Source organism: Thermobia domestica, chromosome 7 (assembly GCF_964235325.1).
Source record: "Thermobia domestica chromosome 7, izTheDome1.hap1.1, whole genome shotgun sequence".
NCBI classification, from domain to species: Eukaryota; Metazoa; Arthropoda; class Insecta; order Zygentoma; family Lepismatidae; genus Thermobia; species Thermobia domestica.
Genome location: NC_137460.1, coordinates 163,428,814 through 163,440,987, shown reverse-complemented (window position 1 = coordinate 163,440,987; position 12,174 = coordinate 163,428,814). Strand labels below are relative to the sequence as shown.

Here is a 12,174-nt window from a genome sequence, read left to right as displayed (position 1 = left end):
TTAATTTCGCAGCAATTACGTTTGGTTATTTATTTATTTCACTGATTTAGAGTTAATTAAAATATTTTAAATAATAGTAAGGCATCCATGCGCATAACCCATATAATTATCAATATTTAATACAAAATAACAAGTTTCTATAGATACTAACTTAGAAACAGATTCTAAAAGTATTTTACTGTGAAATCTGAAATAATGTTCTATTAGAAAACATACTTTTCATCCTTTTATTTATAACCCCAGGAAAATAAAAGGTGTTTGCGTTTTTGAAAGTTTCGCGAAGTCCACTTGGGGTCTTTTGAGACTCCAACACACAGTTTTTCATAAATTTTGTATTTCTATTTCTAAGTTTATTGCTTTGTTTGAATAAAAATTATAAAATTATACACAGAAAACTCTCCAAAGCAAAGGCACAATAAAACAGAACAATAGAACTAAAAGTGTAAGAAATATAATAAAATATATCATGTTGGGATCAAAAAAGACCCCCAAGCGGACTTCTAGTGTTAAATCGATATAACTTAAATGAAAACACAAAAAGCTGGAACTAAAATTTAACTTTGCAGGTTCTGTCCTCAAAAGATAACTTTAAAGCTAATTTATGCTCTATGGATATGATCTAGAGTTGTGAATCTGGTTTGTGAATCGTTGTTGTTTTGTTAAGTTTCTGAGGTAATTTTTTTATGATCTTTAGTTTGCTAAAACTCCTTTCCTTGCCTCATAGTGAAAATAAATATTTGCCCAGTTCTGCGTCCTCCCCAATCCGGCGCCCGGGGCATAAGGCCCGTTTGCTCCCTTACTTACGTCACACATCGCTGAGTTCAACAACCCTGAGTGTACACACTTGCATCTTTTTGCACATCCTACTTTGCAGTTACAAGAAATGAGGTTGAGCAGTTCTAATGGAGCTGCTTCCTTTGTAGTACGGATAGGTCTGAAAGATCCTCTTATCATTTTCCAACTCCAATCGATCGGTTCCAAAAAGTTCCCAACCATTCCCGAACCTGTAAGTATACTCTGTAGAAATGTTGCTCTGCAGCTGCGCTGGTTGGAGAAAGCCACGTCAGTTGAAAAGATGTATCTAATTTCTCTTTTGCCATTGTACGATTGTACCTGAAGTATCGCAACCCGTCTAGTGTATTTGATTTCGATTCATAAAATTTTAATAAAAACGTTTCTCCAGCAGCTTTGATAGTTTCTTTTTTGGCATTCCCTTCGCTGAAAATTTTCATCGCTTTCCTTAATTCTTCATGCTTTTGAAGAAGTCTGAGTCCTCTAACTTTACCTTTATTATATATTGCTGATGTGTTGTATAGAGTCATGGCATGAGCAAACAGTGAAATTTCACAAGCCTCCCCAAGTTTCCTCTTCTGTATTGATATGTTAAAGATACTTGGTAAGCTGTTGGATTTTCCTGATTTGAGAAACCATAGCTCTTCAAAATCTTCAGAAGCTAAAGCAGTTAAAAGGATAAGTAAATCTGTGTCCTGTCCAACAACAACTGTTGTCTTTTTACTATGGACTTGGCTCAGAACAGTCCTAACAATAAGAGTATCTGCATCACTCTCTGCCTGTAGAACAGTGTAGCCTTTGGCTTTCAAAACATGCATCAGAAATCGAATGAGAGCTCGTTTGTTGTTTCTGTTCGTAAGAAAATCTGTCTGTGGTACAGTGGTTGCTGTATGTTAATCAAAATTTGTGATCTTCAATCTTGTGTAACGTTTTTTTATTTTTCATCCTACAGAAAAATGTTATATAAAAAATATTTGTTTGTTTATGAAGAATATTTTTTGTCTCTTGAAATTTTTTGATATTTGTAACGGTTTTCAAGTAATTTCAAAAAAAAAATGGCCGCCATTTTCCAAGATGGCGGCCGAAAAACAAGTTGGATTCTAGGGGACTTAGTATTTTCATTAGTATGAGCTAATAAAGAAATATACCAACTCTCTACCTCCTTCTAATTTGTTAGGTCGATTCGACTTTTTTGGCCTAAAAATTCTTGGACTAGAAAGACTTCTTGAAGTTGTGCTGAGTTTGGACTGAAGGAGATGTATTCTTTCCTAGAGTTTTCAGTAAGCACATCATCTATGATCTCAAACGTATTAAGTTCCTCTAGAATAAGAAAGGACCTTCTTTGACCTACATGGGGTAAATGCTGAATTACCTTACAGATCTTTAACTGTTTTGAACTCTAAAAACTGCTTTGTTAAAGTTTGGTAATCATAGAAGCGGTAGTAACGTAAAAATTCCAATTTCTGTTGTTTCTTGGTCTCTGTTCCTATTTGTGCTAGAAAACGTCAGGCAGTAAATTCAATGTCATATTTTTTCTCATAAAAATATTTTCAAATTCTATTACATCAACACTTAGGTAATTTGAGCAAGTCTGGATTTACACATCAAATCATGAGGTCTCTTAAAAATTTTCCTAAAGTATCGAAGATAAACAGAGATATCGGTCTCAAAATTTGAAACCTACGCAGGAAGGGCTGGTATTCAATGGCTACCATCTTTTAGAAAGCCAGTTTGCACTTTATAATCGCAAGTTGCCTTCTTCAGGGTAACTATAGGTCTCGCATTTGACAACTTCTGTTGTTGTAGAAATTAATCGTAGTCCTAATTCCCAATGCTCTCCGAAAACTGCATTTTCCAACCAGCGGACGCCGAACAACTCCACAGGAAATTCTGAGCAGTAAACTTTTTTCGACGAGCGGGAGTGTCACTAAGTAGTGCAAGTAGTGTAAGTAGTGCAAGTAATGTAGTAGGTTACACATATTGCTGTCCACCGATTTATCGCACCATCAATGATTCATAATAGTTCATGGTATAGATATTTCTGTATTTTTACGTGTTATCTATTTATCAAAACAGAAACGTCCAAAGATTTCAAATTTTCCTCTGATAGTCAATCAGTTTCTCTGGCATTCCTTGACCTTCTATAATTTCCCTGATTTTCAGTTTGTATGAAATCTGCATATCACTGTATTAGAGTTTCTACATCTTACGTTTTCCTGCAAGTTTTAAGTTTGTCTAGAACATTTCTATTTCCCACATAAAACGACTACTTCCACTTGCTTTATATACATAAGTAAAATAAATTATAGTCCTGGACCTCTTAAAATATTTTTATAAGTTAATAATACTTATTTTATTATTACTAAAGAGAAATTGATTTCTCACACTATTAACAACATAACTGAACTAGGTAGCTTAGTATTTATAGAGAAAATGTAACATGTTGCGTTTTCATCTCTCATCTGACTGCCTCGCCAATGTTATGCATAAAAATAGTTTGGTTTTAGCACCTTAGCATTCATCTGTCAACAAAGTCTTGATCATATTTCAGCTTCGAACGATTCTGATATACTGATGACAAGAACAGAAACTACTGTAAACTCTAGTCTGTGGATTTCATTACACAAAATTTTCATGAAAATACACTTCAAAAACAATGAAGATTTATGTAACATGGTTGGTTGAATTTGAGTTGAGCGTCCCTTCCAGCATCGAGACTATAAGAAGCAAGAACCTACAGCGTACAAAATTTCAGAGTTTTTCATCTATTAGTTCAAAAGTTACTGAGTGTTTCAAAATAAATGGTCCACCCTATATACATATAAATTAGTTCTATGTTCCTTACATTCTACAGAAGAATCATAGGAACTGACAGTAATAGTACTGTATTTTGCGTATTACTGAAACCCTACATATTTTTTTCAGTATGTGTCTGACCATGATTTCTTAGTACAGATGTTATCACTCATTCTACTTCGGCTTGTATTACTATTTACATGTCCAATCCGTAAGTAACATTAACTATTCTGCCGCCCTCCATACTAAAATGTAACATTCTATTAAATCACAGTCTCATTACCATGCTTATGCAGCACAAATTCACTTACGTCAAAGACAAGAAAAAACTTTGAATGCTTACTGTACACTAAGTTAATTTAAACATTGACAAATCTGAAGTTTTAACTTTGAGGAAATTTTCTTACCACTGTGGTTTGAAGATTGCCTTTTGATCTCCCTCTAAAGTAAGCATAATTTTTAACTGTGTTCCTCTTCCACCATTTTCAGCTTTCACGATTTTTGATGAACATAGAGTTTGAAGAAGACTTCCAAGAGTAGATGCTTGACTCGGAATTAATGAGCGTGGATTGACCCACTGTAAAATAATAATAATAATAATTAATAAATACAATTCCACAATTTATACTCATTATATGAAGAGTTTAAAGTTATACGTTTGTTGGATTGGAGTGTAGCGTCTCTTCAAGTACCAAGGCAATATAAAGCGAAGATCTATAGCTTAGAGTGGAATTATAGTTATATAAACTCCCACTGGAAATTGGATTCTCCTCCCGCGCTGAAGGCCGTACGCTAACTATATAGCCTCGAGGAAATCTCAAAGGCATACATAATATATATCTAAGTGTACATAATAAATAATCCTTTTAGTTTGAAATCTTTCATTTGAAAGTGTAGACTTCATACATTTCGGATAATTTCATATATAAAGTATATGTTATATTTTAAAAAATCCAACAATTATTTATCAAGCCTAAGTGAAATGCTATGATTTATAGCAAGATTTTTCAGATACATTTCAGAACATCAGAAGAACCAGCAATCCCCACGTTATGTTTCGTGTTGCCGCAGATGCTGTGTGCAATTACGTTAATAGCTCTCTCTCTTTTCTAGTTTTGAATCGTAACGTATATGTTTGTATTTTTTATGTATTTTGTACTGAAACTTCAACATTAATACACTTTATATGATATTGTTATCATAAGTTAATTACTGACATAAATAAATAGGTTCCTTGTGCAAATGAACGGTCTATAATTCATTACTTTTAAAACCGTAGCGTGTCATTCGGATACTTTTTTCCCAAGTACTATTCCAGAGACTAATATTCACATTTCACATCATCTTAGGCATACAGTGTAGTATCCAGCCAATGTTTCGTCCGTTTGTCTAGTGACAATGTTGCAACTCAATAACAACGGATTGAAGTAAAACGGGAAAATTGAGGGTGATTTTAAATTCACTTTGTCATTATTGGATAATCGGTACACCGTACCGTCTGAAAGCCTATTCTAAAATCTTTCGATTGAGGTATTATTTTCGTCGATACATCAACTACAGTGTGCGCAATAATTTCTTAATTGCAACTCAGCAAGTTCCGGGGCGCTAAAAGCGTAGTCCTTTCTATCTCGGAAACCAAGAAGGAATAAACTATATACTCATACATTCTTTTTCTTTCTTTTTTTTTCTTTCTTAGAATGACTTCCCCTATCACTTCCTAAAATATCTGCACTTCATCACCGTGCATTCTATATACATATATAGATAGATAAATATGAAAAACAAGTTCGGAAATGGAAATAATGAGTAAATTACCAGGAAATTGTGTAAATACAGCCACATATACACTATAAGCACATTTATTGATAAATACTTTATCATGCAGAAAAGGGAAGAAGCTGGTAGAAAAGAAGAAATAAAGATAAAAGAAGAAGTTGTAAAGTATTTAGCGGAGTTCAGCTTATATTGTACCTTCTCTACTGTAAGGGATTATGCTTTCACCATTCTCTTCCAAGTAATTCATTATAAATATACAAAGAATTCCCTAAGAGGAAATAAAAAATGAATTACTTGCCAGAAAATAATAGCATAATGACATTTTTTTTTTTTTAAGTTACACAATAAGCTCTTTTGCTAAACGTTCTACCAGACAACGAGGGAAAGTAATAGCAGCATAAGATTTAAAAAACAGAAAATTAGTTTTGAAGAGTCCATAACATTGAGCACACCTGGAAATTACACAATGTTCAGATATCTTTCTTACTAAGACTCTCCAATGTAATATGCGTAAAGACAATATGATATGTATAAAGATCTATTATAACAATTTTGCCTGGATTGCCTTACCACTGAACATAACGACGTTGTATAATAAGAAACAGCGATGACCCTTTAACTGAATCGCAATAATGTTAAGGTTTCTTACGTCAGAAAATTGGTAAATCAATCCCTTATAAACGAAATTTCAACATCAGTCCTGAGGAAATTTATTTTGTAGTATTCAGGTTTCTTGAATAATTAAGACGAACGGTTCCAGGTTGTTCAGTAAACAGTTTTCGGCTTTAACTCAATACCGACAGGGTTCCTACTCAATCTAAATAATAGAATTCATTAGTTTTTCGTGGTTTTCACGTTCCAATTTTTTTTCAATTTCACGGTCAAATATTTCACAAAACCTTTACCGAGTGCACAATAAAAACCGATGATGCGTCTTCTGGTATTCTTTTTCTTTCTGTTAACTTGAAAATGTCCTAGATTTTCACGGTTTCATAACGAATTTCACGGCTTATTCCTTTTTTTCTTTCACAGTATACGATATCCATGGCTTGTTCACGGTTTTCTTGGTTGGTTGGGCACCTTGACTGAGAAAAATTTGAGTAGTTGGATAAAAGATACCAAACTGCATTGTAGAAAAGCCGAAACACAACGATAGAAGCAGATGTGCTGACGTCACATCACCTGGACACCTGATATTGCAGTGTCGGGAATTAAAGTATTTGATTTATTAAATCATTTGAAATCTTACGAGTTGAAATTAAGAGACATGCTTTCATTCGATAGCGAAGCGTTAGCAAAACCTTAAGAAATGACTTTAGAAAACTTTTAGAACGCATTTTAGAAACTTTTTTCTTAAGATTTCCCTTCTACTGGCAAAGGCATACGCTTCGGTCCCATTTCATGTGAGCCTGTGGTGAACATGTAAGGTTTGTCAGAATTCTCCTGTTCACTTTATTATTTATTTATTTATTTATTTATTTTTTAATCTTTAATTTTTATTATCCATAGTAAATTAAAGGTATAATAAGTATACAATTACACTTAGAAAAAACCTCGGCGCTGAGTTGGTTGTTTGGTTGGTAGCTTAACTAATTAGAGCAAACGATTGCAAACGGGGAATCGGAGTTTCAAGTTCCCATCAGTTCAGCGTCCAGACTTTTCTCTGTAATTATAATCCCGTAAGAACTTATTATTTACTAACCCACTCATACAAATGTATAGGCAAACATCTAATAAATAAAACTAAATAAATTATATTTACCTTTTCTGCAACTGCCCAGAGTTTGGAACTCATGGGAACTGTGAGTCTTAAATCATTAATAATTTTCTCCACAATGGTTTTATAAGTTACTTTGATTCGGTGATATCCAGCAGATAAATCCTGTAGCTTATGCTGTATCTTCTTCGATGCAAGAATAGTAGCATTTCTATGGATTACTGGCTTTTGTAAAGGTAGAGATGAACTTGTCTTCCTTTTAGACGTTATATCAAATGACTGTCTACTTTGTTTTGCCTGAAACGATATGAAATCTTTGTTTTACATTTAATATTACTTACGCCCTGCAGAAGATGTAATATTATTTCTGGACATGGAAAAGAGAGAGAGAGAGAGAAATGAGATGCTAGAGTAGAAGGACATTAAAGATGCATTCATGAAATATAACGACAACTGTTAAGTCATTTTAGAGACAACCGTGGACGCAAATCTCACCTCTATTCTACCCTTCTTGAATTTTTGCAAGCAAAATAAATAAATACTAGAGCCCTTATGTTTCAAGCGTACCTCTGCTGGTACTGCTGTCGATGTGTGTTTTCGCTACCCGCCTCGAAAGAGGAGGGACAAGTTGCTGGTGGCCGAGACTTTTTAATAGTTTTATGCTTACAGGGTTGTCACATTGAATTATTTCACGGGATTAACTGTGTCCTGTCTTGTTAGCCATTCTAAGTACCGTACGATCTTCACTTGCCAAGACCAAGCAACTGAATGACAAATTGGCAACATAGTCGAGGTCATTCACTTCTTTGCCCAAAGCAGAGGGAGGGTGGCGATGCTGGAGCCGAAGTATGTTTCACATATTTTTCGAGGACACACTTGAAACAGAAAGACTCTATTTGTTGATAATTTGGGTTATACTTTGATATCTAAGAAACATGAACAAATTGGAAGCTTACACCATAATTTCTGGATCTTTCGGAAGGAGTGGATAATGATAAATAAAAGTATATTGCTGTCAAGTTTATTTATGGTTTCAACAATACCGTTAGAGCAATTTTCGAGACGTTTTAATTTATTTATTTTTCTTTTGTTCTTAAGTAAAATATCCTTTATTCGGTGCGTAGACAAACAGTAAAGGAAAGAAAGAAATGAACATTAAGGAATTCCCGAAAGCATTAACTTTAAGTTCGACTCCGATTCGCTAAATGAAATAGCAGAAACCTCAGTAGGTACGAACGAGCGAACGCACTTTCAAAAATAAGATTTTTAAAATATATATAAACTAAAATTAAAATTAAAGTAAAAAAGAAAACTCTTCAAAATGTGTTTATCAAAATGTTCGCTTTCATGTTCTTCTTCCATATTTTAGAACCCACAGAAACCTTTTTACACTTATCTGTCCACAATATGAGGACACTGCTATTTCTAGCACTATTAGAATATTAGGTTTAGTTCTCTATTCGGTAATGTAAGCTGAACATTATACTTACTACAGATCTGTGTATTGCAGTTGTCTGGACCGCTGGTGACTTATCTTCAATTATTACGTACACAAAATATACATTAGCCGTAAGAACGATCATAAGAAGTGATGTTAATGACAGCAGTGCACAGCGTCTCTTTAGCATTTCCTACAAATAAACAAACCGTTCTCAATACAGATGTTACCATTACCTTCGAACAAATGAAACTCTCTTTCACCAATTACATCGACTACAAAACTTCACGAAGAAAATTTTTAAAAAATCAGTGATAATACTACCGCTCCACAACTTCTAAAGACGACAGAAGAGTAAGGGAGCGAAACTTACGACTAACACCTGGAAATCCTAATTTCTTCTGCTAGGAAAGAGCCAGATTTAATTGGTTCAACTCAAAACTCAATCTCGAAACTTAATACATAACATCGATTAAGCGCCCGATTTAAAAGATTACATTATTTATAAAGAATTCTAAAGTCTATCTTAATTACACGAATGTTATTTCGAAAAACAGACGAAAAAATAAAAATAAAAACCTGAAGACATTTTCACTTCCTTCAATATGTAGGATTATAGATTTGTGCTGTGTTGCGTTTTATTTCATCTTCATTAATATGCAAATATTTTCCTGTAATGGATATGTAGTTAAATTTGTGGTACTGTAATCAAAACAACAACAACAACAACAACAACAACAACAACAACCACCACCATCACCACCACCACCACCTCCTCCTCCTCCTCCTCCTCCTCCTCCTACTACTACTACTACTACTACTACTACTACTACTACCACTACTACTACTATTATTATTATTATTATTATTATTATTATTATTATTATTATTATTATTATTATTATTATTATTATTATTATTATTATTATTATTATTCATTTCGCTGTATGATATATATTGTCAAGTACAATTTTATTAAATTTTCTACTATCACTTAAGACTCACAGTTCCCAAAAATTTTCCTTATGTTCATTGTTAAATGTGTGGGAATTTATTCCTTTTACAACATAGTAATGAAATGATATATTTCTGCACGGATTCAATCTTATATATCAATTCCATAGATATACTATTCCACATAACAGAACCAAATTCTAATCTTGATTTTACAAATATTAAATTGGTGCGAATTAAATGTCCACCCCAAGTTAATCATTTCCAAAAACCAAAAAAATAAACTATAATACCTAATTAATCAACACTTTTGCCATCGCTCCGCCAACGAATGGATTCCGTGACTAGAAAAATATGGAGTCTGCGATGCGAAGAAGTTATCAACCACACATTGATTGCGTGATCATAAAGGAAAATCTTCCCTCCCAAGAAGTGATCAAGATGTCGAAAGAAGTGGTATAAGGTAAGACAGGTATGAGGGAACCTGGTGGGTGAGAAAGGATTTCATACTACAATTCATGACGAGCATACACCGTTCTTTGCACAGGATTGTCGTGCAACATAAGGAGACTATGTTTATTGATTATTGCTGGATACTTATGAACAAGTTCACCTTATGCTTCATGTAGTTAAATATCGTATTCATGTTTCACCTTATCTGAGAAAGAGATGATGGATCACTTCCACTATATACTGCGGTATCAATAACACACTTTCTGTGGATGGAAAGATGGTTTAGGAAGCCGTCCTGGACGTTGATCACGATTCAATTGACCATTTATGATGAAATCAACAGATACATTTTTAATCTAAATCGATAATCCAATGCAGGGAACTTTCTGGCTTTCCTTCCACTCAGAGAATTGCATATCTTCAGACAATGATTCTTGTTGGCCCATGTCAACTCACGTCGCACTCATAAATCCAAATTTTTCACTTTATCGATTGGACGGAGTCGCCGAATGACAGTAGTATAGTGTATGCAGCTCGTCTGCAATAACACGAACGCTTTTCCGAGGAGGATTTTTTCCACGGTGTGGCTGAGAAGCTCATCCAAACATGATGCTGGTTGGTATTCGCAATGTTGTCATTGGAACGAAATCTGACAAATCAACGGCGAATCGCCACTTCTGGCCCCAATGTACTCTTAATGTTTCTTGCGGCTTGCTGTGCAAAATATCACAGTTTGAAGTTATATGGAAAAATCACTCGCAATTGTGTGTTCTCCGTGTACTTTCATACGATCCTGTTTAGCAACGCACTGAATCATACCGATCCGGGTAATCTAACCTACTCCCTACACGTGTACTGAGATTGTGACATTTGATGCGTGACCTTTGTTACTGAGGTGATTTGCATTCGCATCAACCCAATATATACAGAAGCTGTCGTTTTTACAATCACGCCATGTTTACGGAAGAAACCTACAGTCCCTTGTACTATAGAACTAATGTGATTACAAATTTCATGATGTTAATATCCTTCAGTTTTCTATACAGTTATGCCATTAATTACACATTTTCTAGTTTCACGGTGTATTAAATTGCTTTTGTATCATACAGTTGCAACATTAAAATATTTTAGAAGTAGAATGATAAATATCACATTCGATATTTACTATTCTAAATACTTCTTCACCATCAGCATAGAAATCATCAACAGAGACGTCTACTGACCTAGCTGTTAGCGGTGTTCTGGGCATGTACACTGGATTGTCAAAGCAGAACAGCTAGGTTGTGGTTCAACCGCATGGTCTGAGTGAAAGAGCACCGAAGAGTGAGAGAGTGTATGGCTGGCTATTCTGGGAGTGGACTGGGTGGCGTACCGCTTAACACATCGACATGGTACGCCGAATATCCCGGGTTCGAGTCTCAATCCAGCCATGCACTTTTTTACTCTTTATGTATTATTGAATTCGCAGAGGATTTGGTGTGTAAAAATATGTTTAAATCTGTTATTTTCTCCTTTTATTTATCTTAATTTCTTGTTCATTCAGAAGTCTTTATAGCTGGTCCATTATTATATGATTTCCTAGCTACAGTAATTTCTAATACATGACGTTCTTCCTATATGAAATACTTATGACAATTACCTGCTTCGGTGGGTAAAATAAGAAAATTAATACGTTCCGTTACTCAGTCAGTCATTTTTTACTATTACTGAAGCGCTCTCTGATGTTGGTCACTTTCGATCATTTTAATATTTCTCCTCTTCTCCTCCCCCAAGCTGCGGGACTGAATTTGGATTTAAACAGCATCGGAAGTGTCACTGTTCATATCAACGATCCCGAAAACTATGTATTCGACATTAATATCGGTCATTTTCGATCATTTTTATATATCTCCCCCTCCCATTCCCATAAGTTGCACCGTCAAAGTGAAATGATAAAAACCATACCAGGCCCGAACCTCATCTATGTTGAAAATTTGATCGAGATCGGTCGGGTAATTCAATTGTTATTAAGTCACAAACACAGTCACTTTCATTTTTAAATATATAGATCAGTTGCTTCATTATCTCCATTACTTCACGTATTTATTGTACTCATTTCTTTAATTGCATAATATATATATCTACAAAGTCGCTTCCTTAAAATCAATAATAATAATAAATAAACCAGGGTGTCTATTATAATTCCAAAATGAAATTTTGTGACTTTTTCTCTACTAAACAATAAAATTTCAAAACATTCTCAAGAGAA

At 34.2% G+C, this 12,174-nt stretch overlaps 1 protein-coding gene across 4 annotated transcripts in view; it reads right to left on the bottom strand.

The window, feature by feature from the left end:
* LOC145690555 (glycosaminoglycan xylosylkinase) overlaps positions 1–12,174 on the bottom strand; it is a 117,170-nt gene that overhangs the window by 92,048 nt on the left and 12,948 nt on the right. For all 4 annotated transcript variants that reach the window (XR_014132241.1, XM_081765550.1, XM_081765547.1 and 1 more), the window contains exons 2-4: positions 8,572–8,712; positions 7,127–7,378; positions 3,996–4,165 (exon numbers count right to left, since the gene is read on the bottom strand). Coding sequence is in view for 3 of the 4 variants with exons in the window: in XM_081765547.1 (XP_081621673.1) it covers positions 3,996–4,165; positions 7,127–7,378; positions 8,572–8,712 (563 nt within the window). In the remaining variant the exon portion in view is untranslated. The remainder of the gene's footprint in view (positions 1–3,995; positions 4,166–7,126; positions 7,379–8,571; positions 8,713–12,174) is intronic.